Source organism: Dermatophagoides farinae, unplaced genomic scaffold (assembly GCF_024713945.1).
Source record: "Dermatophagoides farinae isolate YC_2012a unplaced genomic scaffold, ASM2471394v1 contig7, whole genome shotgun sequence".
In the NCBI taxonomy this organism is placed as follows: Eukaryota; Metazoa; Arthropoda; class Arachnida; order Sarcoptiformes; family Pyroglyphidae; genus Dermatophagoides; species Dermatophagoides farinae.
The window spans coordinates 248,020-266,787 of NW_027461522.1; the positions used below are offsets into that span (position 1 = coordinate 248,020).

Below are 18,768 nucleotides of genomic sequence, written 5' to 3' on the forward strand. Positions count from 1 at the left end.
AAATGCGGCTATCAGTTTTTCATCGTTAAATAGCCTTTTTGAAACTTTATTACAAGAAGCTTATCAATTTTGTGATCCAGATATTATATATCCCCACGTGTTAAATCAGCTGTGTGAATCCGGCAAACAAGAACTGTTAGATATGGTTACAGAAAAAATATTGAAAAAACAGAAATCTCTCAAAACTTGGATTTCATTTTTCGTCTGTTTATATAAAATCGGCATTGTTTTGAACAGAGACAATATTAATTCACATCTCAACAACGCGAAAAAACATCTCAGCCCCGCAGATTATTTAACTCTGCATGTTAAACAAGCACGACTCGAATATCTGTTTGGCTCAAGTGAACTTTCCAAATCTTTATTTGAGCAACTATTAAACGACAAACCAAAAAGATCTGATATTTGGAATTTATACATCGACTTATTATTAAAAAATATTAAGGATAAACGTGACAGAATATATATCAGGAACCTATTTTACAAATTATTTGAAACTAAAATAAATCCAACGAAATTAAAACCGCTTTTTGAAAAATGGATTAAGTTTGAAGAAGAACACGGTAATTCTAAATCACTTGAAGAATGCTATATAGCTATTAAAAAGTTCTTAAGTAAACAACTTGAGTAAGAACTTCTTGATCGCTTTTATTTATATTTTTTTAAAGAGGTGCTAAGGTGCTAGTTTATCTATTTTCTATATCCAGTAACGTTTACACATTGACTAATGACAAATGATCGCTGGATTCTATCAGGATTAAGTTTCGGTTCAAAAATTGCGAATGGAGCTAAATTTTTGCTTGGAAGTTTTGTAGGTGCTGTATTTAATACTTGTATTAATGAACAAACGGCAACAAAAGAGAAATCACCCAGAAACATAATATGGGTTCCAGCAGAAATACCTTCAGAGTACATAGAATTTATCAACACTGTGAATATGACTCCAAATTATTATCAGTACGATCACTTCGTTCCAAAGAAAAAACTTATTATAAACAAAGCTTTAAAATGTTAAATTATTGCATTGTTTAATGAAGGAATTTTTATATTTTTTAACACTGTATTATGTTTTAATTGAGTACATGCTTCGAATACAGCAATAAAATTAATTATAATCGCTCATGATATAATGACTTAAATTTAATTCGCACTATCGAAACTACTCGCCGTATTGTTTTTTATTTTTTTAATTTTTGGTAATATAATAATACTGTTTGTGTATATAATTACATAAAATTTTATAATTTAAAATCGACGTTAAAGTAATGACGATAGTGTGCATATTTATTACGCAGATTTTTTATTACCGTCTTATAAATATTAAGTTTAAATTTGTCTAACGTTCGAATGGTATTTAATTTTCTCCAAAGGAGTTGAATGAAATTAACATCGATCTGATCATTATTTTCTTCTTGATTAAAGATATTAAATTCTGACTGGTTGACATATTTTTTGGAAAAATAAACTTTTTCATTATTAAAACAAAGATTATCAAAATTTGATTTCGGACCGAAATCCGATCTGACCAATAATCCATTTATCAATATAGTGGTTTGTCTTAATATTAGTTTCAAAAATTTGAAATTTTCAACGTCAATAATTGCCAAAAAGTTGTTTACTTCATGGTCAAATTCAAATAAAATATTTCCAGTCTGCAAATTAGTTAGAAATTGTTTCGAAAAACTCTTCTGAATAATACTAGATATTTTATTAGATTTTTTATTGACTAGCGCATATAATTCGTAATATTTTTGCGATAATTCATATATCAATCTAATATATTCTGTATACGTAGCATTCGGATTAACGAAATAAGATAAAATATGCATGAAATCGTTAAAATGAGAACTTACAAAGAAAGATATTAAGATTTCTAACTTGTTTTGTTTTATTTTGTATGATTTTTTAGTATATCTTCTTAGCAAAATATATCTGATACATTTTAATGATGGTAGAAAACATTTGAAATGAAAATTTATACTGTTTCTAAAAAAATTTACTCGTAAATGTTCGTAAAAAACCTTAGATAAATGCAGTATATATGCTGTTTGAATATTGAGTTCGTTCTTTGAGTAAATATTAGTAATTACAAGACGTTCATCTAATAAACAGAAATAAACTATTTCTGAAATGAAATGTATTTGAGATTTAAGTTCAAAACTAGCAGATTTATAGTAATGTAAAAAGCTTTTAAGTAAGTAATACTTCTCCAAATTTAATGATTCTAAAACTAAAAAATAATAAGGACAAGTATAATTTTTTGACATTTTTGTTTGAGTTTGTTTAAATATAATTTTTTTGTCATTTATAGAGTTTATCCAGCAATTTAACAAATAATCTGAAACTTCTGTCGAACATTGAATAATAAAATCGTGGTTGGCCTTACAACAATTAGTTAAAAGAAGATTTCGGAATTTATGATGATATTTTTTTCCTATTTTTTTGATAATAATAACTTGTTCAATTGGAGTTAAGAAAGCTAACGTGAGGTATAAAATATTTATTTGATTCTTTTCTGACATGTAAAAATAATTGTGTCATCTCTAATGATGGAGAACTTCAAGTTATAAATTGTTATTAGAAAAAAAATTAAGATATGGGAATATTCACATATGAAATGAATAAAACGTTTCGATTATTTTAATATAATAAAATTATATATACACATTTCCTAGGAAAACTAAAAAAATATTGATTTATTATAAAAAAATGTATACATTTTAGGTTTTATTGCGCACTTAATAATGTTGGAAAACCTAATCATGTGAGTTGTGTTTGTAGTTCATTAATTATTTCAATTAAATAAGAACCATAGCGAAAGTAACTTTTAAAAGATGAACACTATAATCGTATATTTAATCTTTCAGTCGTTTGCTTATGATCTACTAGATTACGTTGTATCGGTTACAAAATCACGTTTAAACGAATCACCGAATTTTCCTACAAAAATATTAAAACTAGAAAACGATAATACCCAAAATCAATTTAATATTTGTTATAAATTACCAGAATATGCTATTAATGACGTACTTAGAAATTATTTTATAACGACTACAGATAAAGCATATTCAATTTATAAAAATAGAATTGATACATCTGAATCTCAATATTCGGATTCAGGAAAAAGTTATAATGAAACGTTTGGTACTGGTGAATATGTAAATAAAGACAATAAGTATATATCAATGGACGAAGATATTAATCAAGCTAAAGATGCATACTTATTTGATACTAAACATGAAAATATCGACGGTATGACAAATCCAGTAGATTCAAGTGAAATAGCAAATAAAATAAAAAACTTAGAAAATGATTTGAGTTTTTTTGAATCAAATAAATATGGTGCGAATCATGTCGAGGGTACTACTGGCGTTTACATTAATGAGTTAGAAAAATTAAATGATAATATAATAAATGAATCCAATATAAATTCAATAAAATCTAGAAAGAATTATGATAACTATGCGCATTATTATGATCGTAATGAAACACTACCATTAGATCCACCTGTTAGCGTCGATTATGTAAATGTTAATGAATTTAATGTAAACACTATCAATATCGATAAACATGGGGGTAAATCAACTACGAACAAGGAAAATATTAACATAAATCTTGGAATTGTTGATTCAGAACTGAACCACGTAAAAAATGCTAATAATGTAGTTGAAAATATCTTGGAATCGAATTTAAATGTAAATAATCTTAATTCTAATATCAGATCTGTGAAGGAAGATTTAAATAAGCTTAGTAGCATGAATTTAAAAAAAACTACTGTTTCCATAGAAGATGAATATTTAGATCATTTAGATGCAATGCCAACTGTTAATGTTGATTATACTAATAATTTAGATCTTTTAAATCAACGAAAAAACATAAAAGGTAAAAATGTAACTAATAGCAAAGCAAATGAATATACTACTTTTTCGAAGACTCAGGTCAAACTACAATCAGCCAATTTACATTCTGTAGCTAATAATTTAACTAAATCAAAATTGGTTGAAAGTATGCCAGAATCAATAATTAATGATGGCAAAGTTCGAACACATTCTAATAAAATAAAATCCATGTTTTATCAAATGAAATCGAATATGTTTAAGGATAAACTCAAAAACCTTACGATTTATCAGATAATATTATCGTATAAAAATAGTTTAGTTAATAAAGTGGTCCAAAGCTATTTAAACTTTGAAACAAAAATTCTTTTGATGCTCGCAGGTACTATTAACATTACTGTTTTAAACTTAAACAATTTTTTTCAACCCTATCAAACTAACAAACGATATATCAAATTAGAGGACTATCATTTTCATATTGGTATTCAATTATTTCTTAGAACAATGATCCCATTTGGTTTATTCCTCCTTATTTTCGAACTAGAATTTTTGTACAGAAAATTCACTTCGTATATGCTTGTGTACTCAAGACAACGAAAGAGTGTAAACTCAAATCGTTTCAATAAAGAAAACTTTGTTAATAATGTAGTAAAGCATGACCATGTTAAACCGGATGTAAACGTAAATTCTTATTCAGTTAATAGAAATCCAACTATCAATAAAACGGTTAATATTCAATCGAACAATATGTCCTTTGATTTAAAAAAAGATTTAGACGAAAGATTTTCGAAATTTTCTAATACTATTTTAGCTGAGCAAAATCATATGTTCAAACAGCTGTTGTTTAACTTGAATACTAAAAATGAAAAAAGAAACGATGACATTCCAAAATTATCGCAAAAGTTAATAGAACTTGAAGATAAATTAGATTATTTAATATCAAGCTCTTTTATAACAAATATGAGAAGGAATGTTGAGCATTATTCTATTCTTGAATCTGTGATAAAACAATTTGAAGTTATAGGAATAATATTAGATAAGTTTCAATGTAAATATCAGGCGAATGATTTATACGACCTTGCTTATGGACTGAGAGAATTTTCTGATACAATAAGGGCCAATAAAGTTTTTGATATATCATGCAAAACTATTGAAACATATCCTGGTATTGAAGACTACTATCTTGATTCTGCGAAGGAAATGATTGAAAACATGATTATCACAAGAAAAGTTCCATCCTGTGAGCTAAGAGTAAACAAGATTATTTTAGATGCTAAAAAAGAAAAAGATAAATTACCTGAAGATATCAATAAATGCCCCAACTGTGGAATAAAAAATATAACTATAAATCCTAAAGTTCCACTTGAGCATGTTGATATTAGAAAGGATCTTTCTTTAAACCTTAATAAAAATAATTCTGAAAAGTCTTCTAATCAGGTAATGCATCACGCACAGCCCAAGAAAGTAGTTGTAAATTCTGATCAAGAAAATAACAATGAATATGTGAAAAAACCCGCACCAACAATAAATAAAGAGAAAAGAGAAGTTGTTAATGATTTAGGTTTTAAAAATGATGAGATTGATTTATCAATTCCATGTAAGGAAAAAAAGGTTGCAGAGGATTTAACAAATGAGTCAAAATGTTTTTCGGAAAATAATTGCAACTCCAGTTTATCTGATTCTTCATACCCGAAAAATACAGAGCAAATTATTAAACCTAATATTCCTCCACCACCAACATATAATGATCTTTACAGAATCCCCTCGAATCCAAACCTTAATTGTTTCCCTCAAGGTCAGAGAATGCCACCACCTCCTCCATTTCCTGATCCTAAAAACCCTACTAAACCTTTAAATCAACAAACGGAAAACTTTCCAAATAACAAAAATTCTGAACTCAATACTTCTACTCATTCACAAGGACTCGCATTCTACAAAATGTTATTGGTAAAAAACGCAGATAGTTTATCGACATCAAGAAAACAATCAACAGAATTTGTATCATCTCAACTTCAGCAACCACCAGCTAATATTGAGGTTAAAAATTTTGAACAACATGGGTCTAATAATGTAACTTCATCAATTCCTGAAAAAAAGCCTAAACCTGAACTTCGACAACAAAAAATCGATAATGATATTACGCAATATCAAGATTCATTTAACATCGAAATTGAACCAGTGATAAAAGCTGATAATGTAACCGAAATTAAAGAAAAAAAAGAAGTTATTAATGAATTAGGTTTTAAAAATGATGAGATTGATTTATCAATTCCATGTAAGGAAAAAAAGGTTGCAGAGGATTTAACAAATGAGTCAAAATGTTTTTCGGAAAATAATCGCAACTCCAGTTTATCTGATTCTTCATACCCGAAAAATACAGAGCAAATCATTAAGCCTAATATTCCTCCACCACCAACATATAATGATCTGTACAGAATCCCCTCGAATCAAAATCTTAATTGTTTCCCTCAAGGTCAGAGAATGCCGCCACCACCACCACCTCCTCCACCATTCTTTGATTTCAATAACCATACTAAACCTATAGGCCAACAAGCAAACAATAATTCAAATAGCACAAGTACTACACTTAATGATTCTGCTCATTCACAAGGATTATCATACTACACTCTTCCTTTAGCTAAAACCGCAGGTAGTTTATCGACATCAAGAAAACAATCAACAGAATTTGTATCGTCTCAACTTCAACAACCACCAGCTAATATTGAGGTTAAAAATTCTGAACGACTTTGCTCTAATAATGTAAATTTATCAATCTCAGAAAAAAAACCTAAATTCGAATCCCAACAAAAAAGAAATGCTAATGATACTATGCAATATCAAGATTCATTTAACATTGAGCTTGAATTAGATAATGAAGCTAAAAACGTACCCGAAATAGTTGAGCAGGAGCAGAACTTTAATACTTTTATTGAAGTTAGTCAAGCTAATCAATATCAATTCAATAATGTAAATCAGTCACTAGTCGAATCTGATAATAAGTTAGAAATGCAAGGTTCATATAAAAGCACTAGCGCTTATCCAGATGTTGGCATTAACAAACAAAATCCTCTTGAAAGTGTTAAACAACCCTTAGTAGAACCCGAAAACAAACCAAATATTAAATATCCGCAACTAACTACAAGTGGATTTAACAGTGTCAATGCTGTTAATCAATACCCTTTAAATTTGCCTAAGCCTCCGCCCATTCCATCCGTTAGTGAAAAACAAGAAAATAATTACAGTGATATATTGTCATTTGATAACTATGCTGCCAATTCTTATTTGTCAAATCCGAATACAGATTTTATGATGGAAATCGAACCTGATGTCTTAGATGAAATTTCTAACATTAAGGTTGTGGATATTCTTTAATTTGTTTTGTAAAATATGTGTATAACTGTTTTGTATATTCTATATAAAAAATTGAATTTAAGTATAAATAGAAGTATTATAAAGTTAGATCATATTATGTTCATATTTTACTATAGGAATCCTAACCACTGGCAATTCATCAGATTTATAAGTATTTGAAGGATATCTAACATTGGAGCTTCTGTATATTACTTTTTGATGAATTTCGGGGTCATGATATAGTTCGTCAATACCGTTAAGAATTTTTTCTTTTATTTCCTTTATCTTGGATCTAATATTCAAATGCTCTACTGACTGCATAGAGTTTAATTCAATATTATTAGATAAATTATACAAATCTTCAGAGTCTATTATACTAGTATCATTGTTATTACAGATACTGTTTTCAATCTCACTGAGTTTTTCTTCTGTAGACGAAACAGGATTAGAAATTGAAACAAAAGAAGTTGAGTTATTATCTGAAATATTTCTACTGTGAAATTTAGTTGTATCCGATGTATCTAACGGTTGTGAATCTGATAACATGGGGTCTTTTATAAGAGTTTCTTTATTTATAGCTTCCCCATTAGCCCATAAGCTAGAGTTTAAAAAATAAACACAAGCGACATATAATTTGGAGTTTCTTATCATTCCTAAACCGAAAACAATAATCAAGCAGTAAACTTTGAATTAAACTCACACTTTGTGTGTACTAGTATTATAATATATTAATCTAGATTATAAGTTTGTATCGATAAAAAATATTTTTTGTAATTAACTTATATTAGTCTATATATGTCAGAAAGTGTAGAATTAATTAAGACACTTGGAGATTCAATAGAACTAATAAAAGCAGTCTTGAACTTCTCGACAATCGACTCAGAAAAACTTGGTTTGTTCAAAAAGCTATGGTTTTTCACAGATAGTGAATTGCTTGATTTAGATCGATCGTGGGTATTAGTAGCAAAATCTTGATTTCTATTTCTGCTTGGGCTGTAATCTTTTGAATCCGTCAATTCACTCTCGTTGGCTATAGAGCTATCCTCTTCACTTAGACCTCTGTCTTTGACATTGGCTTTTCCAAAATTTACTTTAACTTCTGTACGATTGTTATTTCGCGTTCTAGGCGAGTTTTTTTTTTTTGATTGTACAAAATCCTGTTTGCGAAAACTTTTATTTATACTCGAGTTGTCATGAAACTTTGTTACTTTTTTTATAGTAGACAAGTTATCATCTTTAGCTTTTTTTTGTTTTTTTTCAGTTTTTCGCGTAAGAACCATGTTTGCGTTTTTTTCACCAAAGGAAATTTTTTCAAATTTTTATTCAAGGCTTGTTTGCGAATCGCATTTTGTTTGTGAAAGTTTGGTGCACGGTTTTAAACAATCAGTTCGTGAATTTAATAAGATAACTTTTTTGAAACACCATATCGATAATGAATAGTTTGCTTTGTGCGAAAATCAAATGTAACATAAAGACTATATAGATTTTGGCGTTGAAATCTTCAGATCGGAAGTATATCACGTCTTTCACATTGTCTACGATATACGCATTTTTGAAACGTAGTTTTTGTTTTGAATAATGAAACTGTTTGATTGTCAATACACTTTCAACTCTTTTTAGCGAAAACAAATATTTTCCTTGCGTTATTAGGTAGCTAGAAGTTATAGGATTAAGCATCATTCTATTGACATTGTTTAGGGTATTCAAAACTGATGTACGTAGGTTTTCCTTAGATAGTATGCGATTTTCTTTGCTAATATTGTATGATTGTATTGGAATTGTAGTGTGAACTTGAGAAACTAGATTAAATGCGTGAATAAATCCTTTGTTATAAATAGATGTTTCATAAAAAAATACCGCCTGACTAGATAGTGTACTTTGTAAGGGGTTTGCACAAGGCGAAAAGGCTGAGACTATTTTATGATTATTATGAAATGTAATGAAATTACAATCTATTTTTTGGAAAGGACAGTTAGGTAAAACCCATTCGTTTTGTAGTTCATATTGCTTTAAAATTTCTTTGAGACGCGGTTTGTATTCAGCCTCTAGTTCATTGATGGCGAATAAGTTTAGAATGTTGCATTGTTCATCAGTTAATTGGTGTGTTTGCACTGCAAATACACCGAAATTATTTACATAAACCAATTTTTTATTTACTGTTTTTTTGAAGTTAAAATCAGGCCCGATACTACTCCAACGATTATTCTCTAAAGCAAAAAATGTCGAACTCTCATCTAGTTTTCTTCCGTGATTTGCTGTCAGCTCTACCGAGTTAGATTCGTGGACATTTACAGCTGTGAATTTGGGATCAACGCAAAACTTGTGGGAAGTAAAGTAGTCCAAGTGGCTGTGTTTATTATATCTATCCGTGTCATTCAACTGATCATCTCTTATTATGTCGATCAAAAGAATTAACGAAATGCCTAATACTAAAAATCTTGCAAGTCTGGAATTTTCGCGCATCGAGCATTTTGAAAGTTGTTTATTTTATTTTTTGGACCAATTGTAAAACTTATGTATAAAAATAATACACTTAGACGATAATACACAAAGAAAAGTTTCCGTATAAGAAAATGAAATGTTATAGTTTTCAGCATCATAGCTCAGTGGTAGAGTGTTGGGCCCATAACCCAAAGGTCCTTCGATCGAAACGAAGTGGTGCTACTTATTTTATTTTTATTTTTTAAATGTTAGGTCTTGAATATTTGGAGAGATGCTGTTTAACCTTTTGAAGATGAATTCTTGTATTTATGCAAAAAAAATGTAGACATCGTTGGGTTTCTAAAACAGAAAATGGCGAGATACTTGGTTGTTTTAAATATGAAGACCAATTTGTGCGGTTGTTAAAACGGAATGATGTGTTAATTCTGCAAGGTGACACAGGGTGTGGTAAATCGTCGATTATTCCTCACCTTATTCTTAGAAATTTCGAAAACTCAAACATTATTGTCACTCAACCTAGAAGACTCGCTGCTGTTTCTCTAGCGAAACACGTTTCTAAGACGTTGAGTCAAGATCCAGAAATTCGCAGCCGATTTAATTTGCCAGCTAGTCAAGTCCCAAATCTTGTTGGTTATCGCGTGAGATTTGATAACAAAGTTGCAAAAGAAACTAAACTAGTGTATGCAACCGATGGTATTTTTTTTATGGAGTTGCTTCAGCTCTGGGCTGCTAATGGATTTGCCAGTCTTCCCAAATACAGTGTGATTATTATTGATGAAGCGCATGAACGAAATGTTAGGATCGATTTGCTTTTGATGATGATGTATTATATGTTAACTCTTAATCCCGAAATCCGACCAAAGCTCATCGTTATGAGCGCCACTATCGACGCTGAGAGTTTTATTTCATATTATAAAAATGAAAATTTTTTCAATAAAAGAACGTTAACAGTTTCAACTCTTTTTATCTCTGCAAAACTTTACGAGCGAATCATACATCATACTGCTTTACCCGTGGAAGATCTGATAAGAGAAAGTGTGTCTCACGTGTTTAAGAGTTTGAAACTGTATAATGAAGGTAACGTTCTAGTGTTTGGTAGCGGTATAGATTTTTTAAATTCCGTCAAAGCTTCTCTTGAATATTACTTAGAAGAATTAGCCCAATTGTGCAATAACATAAAAATCGTACGAGAATTAAAAAAGATATTTGACGATCATGTAGATTTCATGGCAACATTTGTAGAAATACAAGAAGATCACGCTAAAATCGTTTATTTGCAATCAATATGTGAATTTACATACGATGAACTAGCTTCTATTTTAAATTCTATTAATGATACTACAAATTTGCCATGCAGTTCTGACTTGATTGACCTTTTGATCGACAGTGATATCGATCTGGAAATAAATTACATTTTCGATAATTTTTTTGCAAGAAATTTTGACATCCTGTTACTGTACGGATCTCAGTCGATATCTGAACAACAAAAAATATACCAAACACCTGATGATGTTGCTACGCAGCGAATCGTTTTGTCCACAAACATAGCGGAAACTTCACTAACCGTGCCGAATGTCTGCGTTGTAGTTGACTCTGGCTACGTTAAAATGATGTTTAACAATTGTTTAAAAGAAGTCCCAATTACAAAATCCATGGCTATTCAAAGAGCAGGACGAACGGGAAGAGTCAGAGTTGGGCATGTTTTTCGTTTGTACTCTGAAAAAGACTACAACAATTTTGACGAGCTTCCCCTGCCTGAATTGCTGAGAATTGATGTTGTTGATTTCATTATTCAATTGCTACGAATCAAACAGTCTTTTACACAGACGAAAGACAAAGAAGTTAAACTAAGTAAAGACATTGTCGTGCTAATCACACAGTTACATTTATTGTCCAAACCGTCTGATACAAAATTTATCACAGCTTCCAAAGTGATGCACGAAAACGGTATTTTAAATGAAAATAAAGATTTAACGGAAAAAGGTTATCTAGTTTCATTGCTGCCGCTTCCATACGAATTGGCTCTACTAATTGCAACTAGCACGTTGGCATATCCAGAAATTTTATCAGAAGCAATTATCTTAGCATCTATGCTGTTTCTCGAAGTAGACTGGTTCAATACCAACGGCTCTGATAAAGTACTTGCCGACAGACGCGCTATTCTCGACAGAAACAGTGACCATTTGTCTCTTTTAAATTTATACTATTCTTGGAAATATTTCCGTGTAGAGACTGAATTTTACACGCGGTTTGGCTACCCTTCGGCCTGGTTTCAAGATTGTGAACACATTATCAAAGATATCAAAAAAATAATACTAGGAAAACCGCAATTTTCTAAATACTTGATTAACAACCAATATATTCAAAGTGGTTTCGCCTCCATTAAAACAAATAACTTGTCCCGTGAAGATTTCGACAGCAAGATGATTAATTTGCTTGTGGATTCTTTTAGAAGTAAACTTGCTCGAGCCTCGACTTCGTTTCAAAACAACGAAAAAAAAGTAGTCTATCTGTCAAACGAAACACAGAGTGAATTGCGAATCCACAACTCGTGTGTTTTTAGATTGTTCTCGACCCCAAATCCAAAAAATCTTGTGTATTATCAAATTATTGAAACTAATTATGTTTATATTAAGTATATCACTGCTCTCCCTGATGCTTTTAACGAGCTCGGCCAAACCTGATAATGATTTAATAAAATTTTTTTTTACCTTAAATAATTTCAACATTAATTTTGTCTATTGGCATGCTGTTAATAATGTGAAAATCAGTTTGAGACTTTCACAGAGATTTACACTAATAATGAGCAACACCGATAATGAGGGGGATGTTTTGAATTGTTTTGCTGAAGCCATTAATACTGCAGGAGAAAAAAATGCAAAATTAAAAGAAGCGTTGTTACTGATTACGGGCACTGAACTGAGTCAAAAGGAAAAAGAAAACCTGCAGGAAATTTTAGACGAAGCTTCTTTCGCAGTTACTGAAATGCTTAAAGAAGAACAAAAAATTCGACTAATTCAGGTCAAGCAGGTGACTTCTGTCAGACTGCGTCTAGGTTATAATAAACTTGAAGCTGAAATGCAGAATATAATTAGAGAGCTTAATAACATGCGTTCTACCGTAATTGATTTAATGTGTCACAAAGACAACATTAATAGATCATTGAGCTCTTCTCCTCTGGTTTTGAATAGGAAAAACATTGTATCTACGCCTGTAAGTGATAACGTCGTCGTCGTTATCGAACCCGAGAAAAATCATTTTTACGACATTAGGCACGATCTTGAATCAGTAAGTATTGTAAACACACATATTCTCAGACGTCTAATATTATCGATGAACTTCATCGACTCGTCAAACAACAGGCTCCCTACATTGCTAATCTCGAAAATACTGCCTTGCTAAACAGCGAAAAGATCGTGTAAGTGCATCAAAGTTTACGTTTTTTAGTAATTCAGCAAAAGAATTGACCACCGCTTACAGCAGAAGAATCAATAGAGTTAAGGCTTTATGGACACTAATAATACTCTTAACCGCGTTTCTCATGGTTGCACTTTATTTTAAATGGCGTTATATTAATTTAAAGAAATGACTCAGGAATTCCACTCATAAAATAACGATTTATTGCATCTGGCTTTTATATTTTGTTTTTCATTTGCTAACTGTTGTTGAGATTTACACTCGTTTTTACAGGATCGCTATTGTTATATAATTGATGCTATGCATATTAATTATTTCTATTATAAAAATCTAATTTATCATTAGGTAACTACATCTTTTAATTAACTATAACTAATTTACCGATTATGAAATATACTTCTTTATTAAACTGTGAAAATAGATCACTATTACTATTACTATTTGATTATGATTGATCTAATAATATACAAGATAATTGTTTCTTCTACGTAGCGATATGAGATTACTGCTGATTAGCAAGGTGCGTTACTAAAATTATTCTTAGGCAATAATGCGTTTTTTTTTTTGCGATTTCGATTCGTAACGAATGGCTTGATAGCAACGAGGTGGCTAAAGCAACTGTTTCTACGTATCTTATAATAATCTAACTAAACTTTATAACTATCCATATGTTTCGGCTGCCAATATGTGAGGGCCGAACGCTGTGTCTAACAAAGCGTTTGAATCTGCGGGAGTGAAGTTTTTGATTGAATCCACTTCAATTAAGGAAATATTCTTTTCAGGTAGTTTGTACGTTTGTAAATTTGCTTCATAGTTATTTACTTGCAAATTGGATTTTATGGGCATAACGTTTTCACAATTTCGATCATAATAATAAAATTCCATTCCAGAGGTGGTTGTTGGATACAGTGAATTGTCTAAATTGTATACCATTGGTGCATATACCATATTATAGTTAGGATATGTTTGCGTCTTCATAACGTAAGACGGGTTATTAATTAAATGCGGAATATCCATATTTGTTTCATACGATTGCATGTAATCAAATAGTTGTTTTTGTGGTTGAATCAAGTCAAAAGAATGAGAATTCATGTTTTTCTTACGTCGTTTTGGCTTTCCTTCAAGATTGTTGCACAGATAACTATTGCTAGTAGGACTCGAATATGCCGTTAATGCATCAATAGAGTCCATACTCGAGTTATTTTTAGAGATACTATCACAAATATTATCGTTATTAAATTTTTTTGATGCCTCTTGAAGTTTTAGTATCCGATATTGGATCGCCATGCGCCTAGCTTCTTCAAACCCATAATCTTCAACACTGAAATTTTTTGTTTTTCGCTTTCCTTGCCCGTTTTCTCTCCAGTTGGCTCGCCATATTCTTCTTTGTTTATCAAAGTAGACGCCTACTACTCGTCCTTCTGGAATTTTGTTTGGTATTGCGTTTTTCATGGGTGATTGTAAATTTGCATATTGTTGCATTGGGCTCATCGATTGGGATATGTTATTCCACCTAAAAGATAGTGTTAAGTTCCAAAGAAATAATTGTATACTTATAATTATGGTGCAGCTACGTTTCAAGGTAGATGGTAATAATTTTAAGTGTTGATAATACTTACATTGCGTTAGGCCCAGGATTATGAATATCTGGCTTGCTTAATCTACCTCTCTTGTGATGACTTGACATCTCGTTCATAGCGAACCAATTTGCGTTTTCACATGTACTATATTTCATTGATGCCTGATTGTTATAATTTGAAAAGTTATAATTTTTGTTGTTTATTGATCCTACATTTGACGTTCTGTATGATTCTTCATTATTATTTATATAAATAGACGAACATTCATTATTCTCCATAGATACTATTCTAGAGTTTAGTCAGACATGCACACGTGTGTGCTTTGACTCCCGCGCTTTATTGTTATTTTCTGCGGAGTTATATGTTTAGTTATTTAGTCATTGTTATAAAATGAACTTTTTACGATAATTTTTTGTTTAGATCGGTAATTTTAATTAGATCAATTGATTGTGCGATTATAAAAAGCTATGTGCTTGAATGTTCTCTAATAATATTTAAATATGCGTATATTAATTTGCGAAGCGACGCATCAGATCGCTGAAAGTAAAATAAAACTCTTGAAAATTGTATTTTAAAACCTTTAAGATTTGCTCCGATTTAGTTATTCTTTACTAGGGTTCTTATTTAAATTTCTATTTAGCATGTGTTTAATTGGCGATAAGAAAAAAGAGAAAAAATTAGGATATTTTAATGGGCATTGAAAAAGATAGTGTAAATGTTGTTTTCAATAAGATTGATAAGCTCAATGAGTCGATGGTTTTTCTTTCAGGTTTAGAATTTTGTAATATCACCGTACCAAATTTTATTATAAACAATATTTCAAACTATATTGCAGAATGTGTAGTAGTGATTGTGCACAACACAGTTTATAAAGAAAAACTGCAACTTAATTATGAACAAAGACTCAACACGTCTATTTCCAAGTCGCTAAATAAAGTGACTCTAAATAATCAAATCATATCGAACGATAATCAATCTAACTCAGATTTATCTTATATTGGCAGCAAAAGAAGATATATTTATGAAAAAGATAAAAATGAATCTGTAAAACAATTAAAATTGTATACAACAAATAAAGTTAGGTTCGTTAACGTTTTAGAATTTCTTATACACATACAAGAAGAGACTAAAGATCTTACATCACATTATGTAATTTTGGACTGTGCATTTCTAAACAGAGATAACACTTTGAAATATGTTTTGTTTAGTTTACGTAATTGTTGCACTTCTTGCATTATTAATTATGACGGGCAGGTCGAAGTTAATTACATTTTGTCTATGATTCAATCGTTGAAAAAAGATAGTTTATTCATTTATACGATTCATGTTGACGACCCTATCTTAAACTTTCATTATGTGAACAAAACAAAAAAACTGTTCAAAACGTCATATACTAAAATAGAAACTTTGAAAGAAGTGGTTATAATTGAAGACTTGATTAAAAAATTGGCAAAGAAATCCATTGAAACTATGAGTTCACAAAGTGTTTATTTGAGCTTTCAACGTTTGCTTTATCTGCTTAAAACTCGCGATCCTTTTTTTTTTTTAAGCGAAATTCACATAGACTTCGAACTAAACAGAGGTTGGACTAAATTTCAATCAGCCAACTTAATTTACAAACTTGCAAAACTAGCCGCGGTTGAAAGCATAAAGATATGGAAAAAAATAAAAGATCAGTTAGCATCAGAAAACACTATAGTTTTTTCGTCGAGAGGGTTTTCTGTTGAGAATTACAAAAACATCAAGATTGACTTGCTCGATAATTCTGTGAATAAAAAAGAGATCCAGCAGTTTATGGAATGGTTCAAATCATCAGTTAAAGCTTTATTTTTTAAATTTGAAGAATATTCACGCGAAGATATTGAAGTACTAGACTTGTCCAAATTACGAAACATTGTGTTTATATTTCCACAGTATAAGGATATAACTAGCTTAAGACTCTTCATATTAGAATTGTTCGATTTTAATGGGTGGGAAGGAAACCAAATCAATATTTTTATACTGACAAATGACGTGGAGCAATTGGTAAGTCAGAAAAATCGCAACGCTGAGCTGTTCACTAATTACGAAAAAAAAGTAAAACAGATTGTTGACAGTAATTATATAGAGAAGCAGATTGAGGCCGCACACCTAATAGATTCTCTTCAAATGAAACTTTCGTACATTATTTCGAGTAACGAAGTTCCATTGAAACATTATTTGAAAAAGTTTAGTCAAAATAATTCTGTTGCAAGCAGAATGTCTGCACTTCAAGAGATAGGATTTGATGTTTCCAAACCATGGGTGCCTCAGTTAAAAGCGCTTTATACAATACTGATCGATGCGCGAGAGATGCGGTCTAGTTTGCCTCTAACGCTCAGTCAGTCTTTATTTAATAATACCATACAAGTTCTTAAACATGGAGATTACGTGTTATCTAGCGCCATTGTTGTGGAGAGAAAATCCTTTGGTGATTTTTATACGTCTTTAGCCACTCATAGAGTCTACAAACAACTCAAAAACATGAACAATATGTATGAACATCCGATACTTTTGCTCGAATTGCATGACAAAAAATCAGTGACCGTAATGCCTGAGCTTGTGCAAATCAAATTTAGTTATCATAAAGTCTCTAATTTGTACTCACTTTCTGATTTGCATACAAAAAATCTTTTTTCGCTGCTTTTACAACAATCCAAATTCGGCGGACGAAATGCCAATTTTGAATATAGTATTAAAGAACGCGAATTCGACAAACCTGAGCTTTTAAATATTGTAAATGTGATCAATCTCCTAAGCGATGATTTCACAAAAACAATACGAGAAACTAAAACGTTGAGAGAATATGTCAACAGCTGTCAATCTCATTCGATTCTGGACTATAAGTTTGAAAATTTGTCGCTGTATACGTGAAATATCTCATTTAGTGTACAACTAATTTCGCATTAGGAAAGCTAAATAAAAAAGTCTGTCATTGAGCAATGTAATTATATTGGGATTCTTATACAACGCCTCCACAATTTCTGGCGGCTTAACGATTACAACAGGGAAGCGAACGCGATGATCATCTTCGTCTTCACTGCAAGTCGCATTTTGCGCTAAATACGTTTCTCGTAGTTTGGGCTCGCAGGTGTCTTCTGTGAACAAACAAATTAAATCGACGACAGACTTGATTTTTCCGCATTCTGTGTTTTCTTTAGCGAAATTTTCTAGAAATTCTCGTCCATCTGCATCGTTTATTATCAAATCCATGTTTTTGTATATGCAATCGAGCTGATGCAAATTACGGTTTTGAATTGCAACGGCTTGACGCAATTTTTCATAATTTCCTGTAATACAGTTTAGTTTTTTTTTATTGTTCGTAATTGTAGCCTGCAATGGAACTTCAAAATTTTCCAAGTTGGACTGGTAATCCTTTAAATAAGCGATTCCTTGTTTTAATTGTTTTTTAACTTCGACGAAATCTTCTTTGAAATAGGTAAAAATTTTTTCACAATATTTGAGCAAAGTGAATGTCTTAATTATCTGACTGTTACGCAAATTTTCCTCCGAAAGATCGTCGAAATAAGTGTTTAGCGAAAATGAGGGTTCAGTTGCTAACGAGTTTTCGTCGAAGTTTTCATTATTATCGTCCTCCAGCTCACAATCGTCAATTTCGTAGTTAATTAAACTTTTTAGCTGTTCAATTATTTTTTGCTCTGATAAGGGTTTGTAACTAAGCTGATTATCTAGATCAAGCGTTACTTCATCTGCTTCGTCCTTTTCCCACTTCCAAATCGAATTATTGTTACCTGGTGTAGATGTATCTTTGTTTGCATTTTTCTTATCTTTTAATAAAAGTGTTTCTGTAGTGCTGCTGTTGAAGGTTGGGAATAGAACTACATTCGAATTTAACGCGTCATTGGACAGATTTGTAGTTTCTTTGTTAGGGAATGTATTATTGGTTAGCATCAATGATTCTTGATGCAAAGTTATTATTTGTTATTTGAAAAAGTTGTTTTAATTTGTCTTAAAATAAAAAAAATTCTTAAGCTTAAACTATTTACAGTGGTTTACATAACTGTTTAATTTACGTAGAAACGTAAATGTAACGCGCTTTGATTGGCTATAATTTTTTTTTGACATAATTTCTCATCAAACATTTTCGTTATTCAATTATTTTA

At 30.7% G+C, this 18,768-nt stretch overlaps 1 protein-coding gene and 1 non-coding gene across 2 annotated transcripts; both read left to right on the top strand.

Moving 5' to 3' along the window:
- Positions 1 to 9,779: 9,779 nt before the first annotated feature.
- TRNAM-CAU (transfer RNA methionine (anticodon CAU)) lies at positions 9,780 to 9,851 on the top strand. Its single transcript has one exon. It is a non-coding gene; the product is annotated as a tRNA-Met (tRNA).
- Positions 9,852 to 9,937: 86 nt separating this feature from the next.
- On the top strand, positions 9,938 to 18,481 carry LOC142598115 (putative ATP-dependent RNA helicase DHX35 homolog). The gene is made up of 2 exons (XM_075735076.1): positions 9,938 to 11,230; positions 18,446 to 18,481. Exons 1-2 carry the CDS (start codon positions 9,938 to 9,940, stop codon positions 18,479 to 18,481), a joined length of 1,329 nt encoding a protein of 442 aa, XP_075591191.1.
- The last annotated feature ends 287 nt before the right edge of the window (positions 18,482 to 18,768 follow it).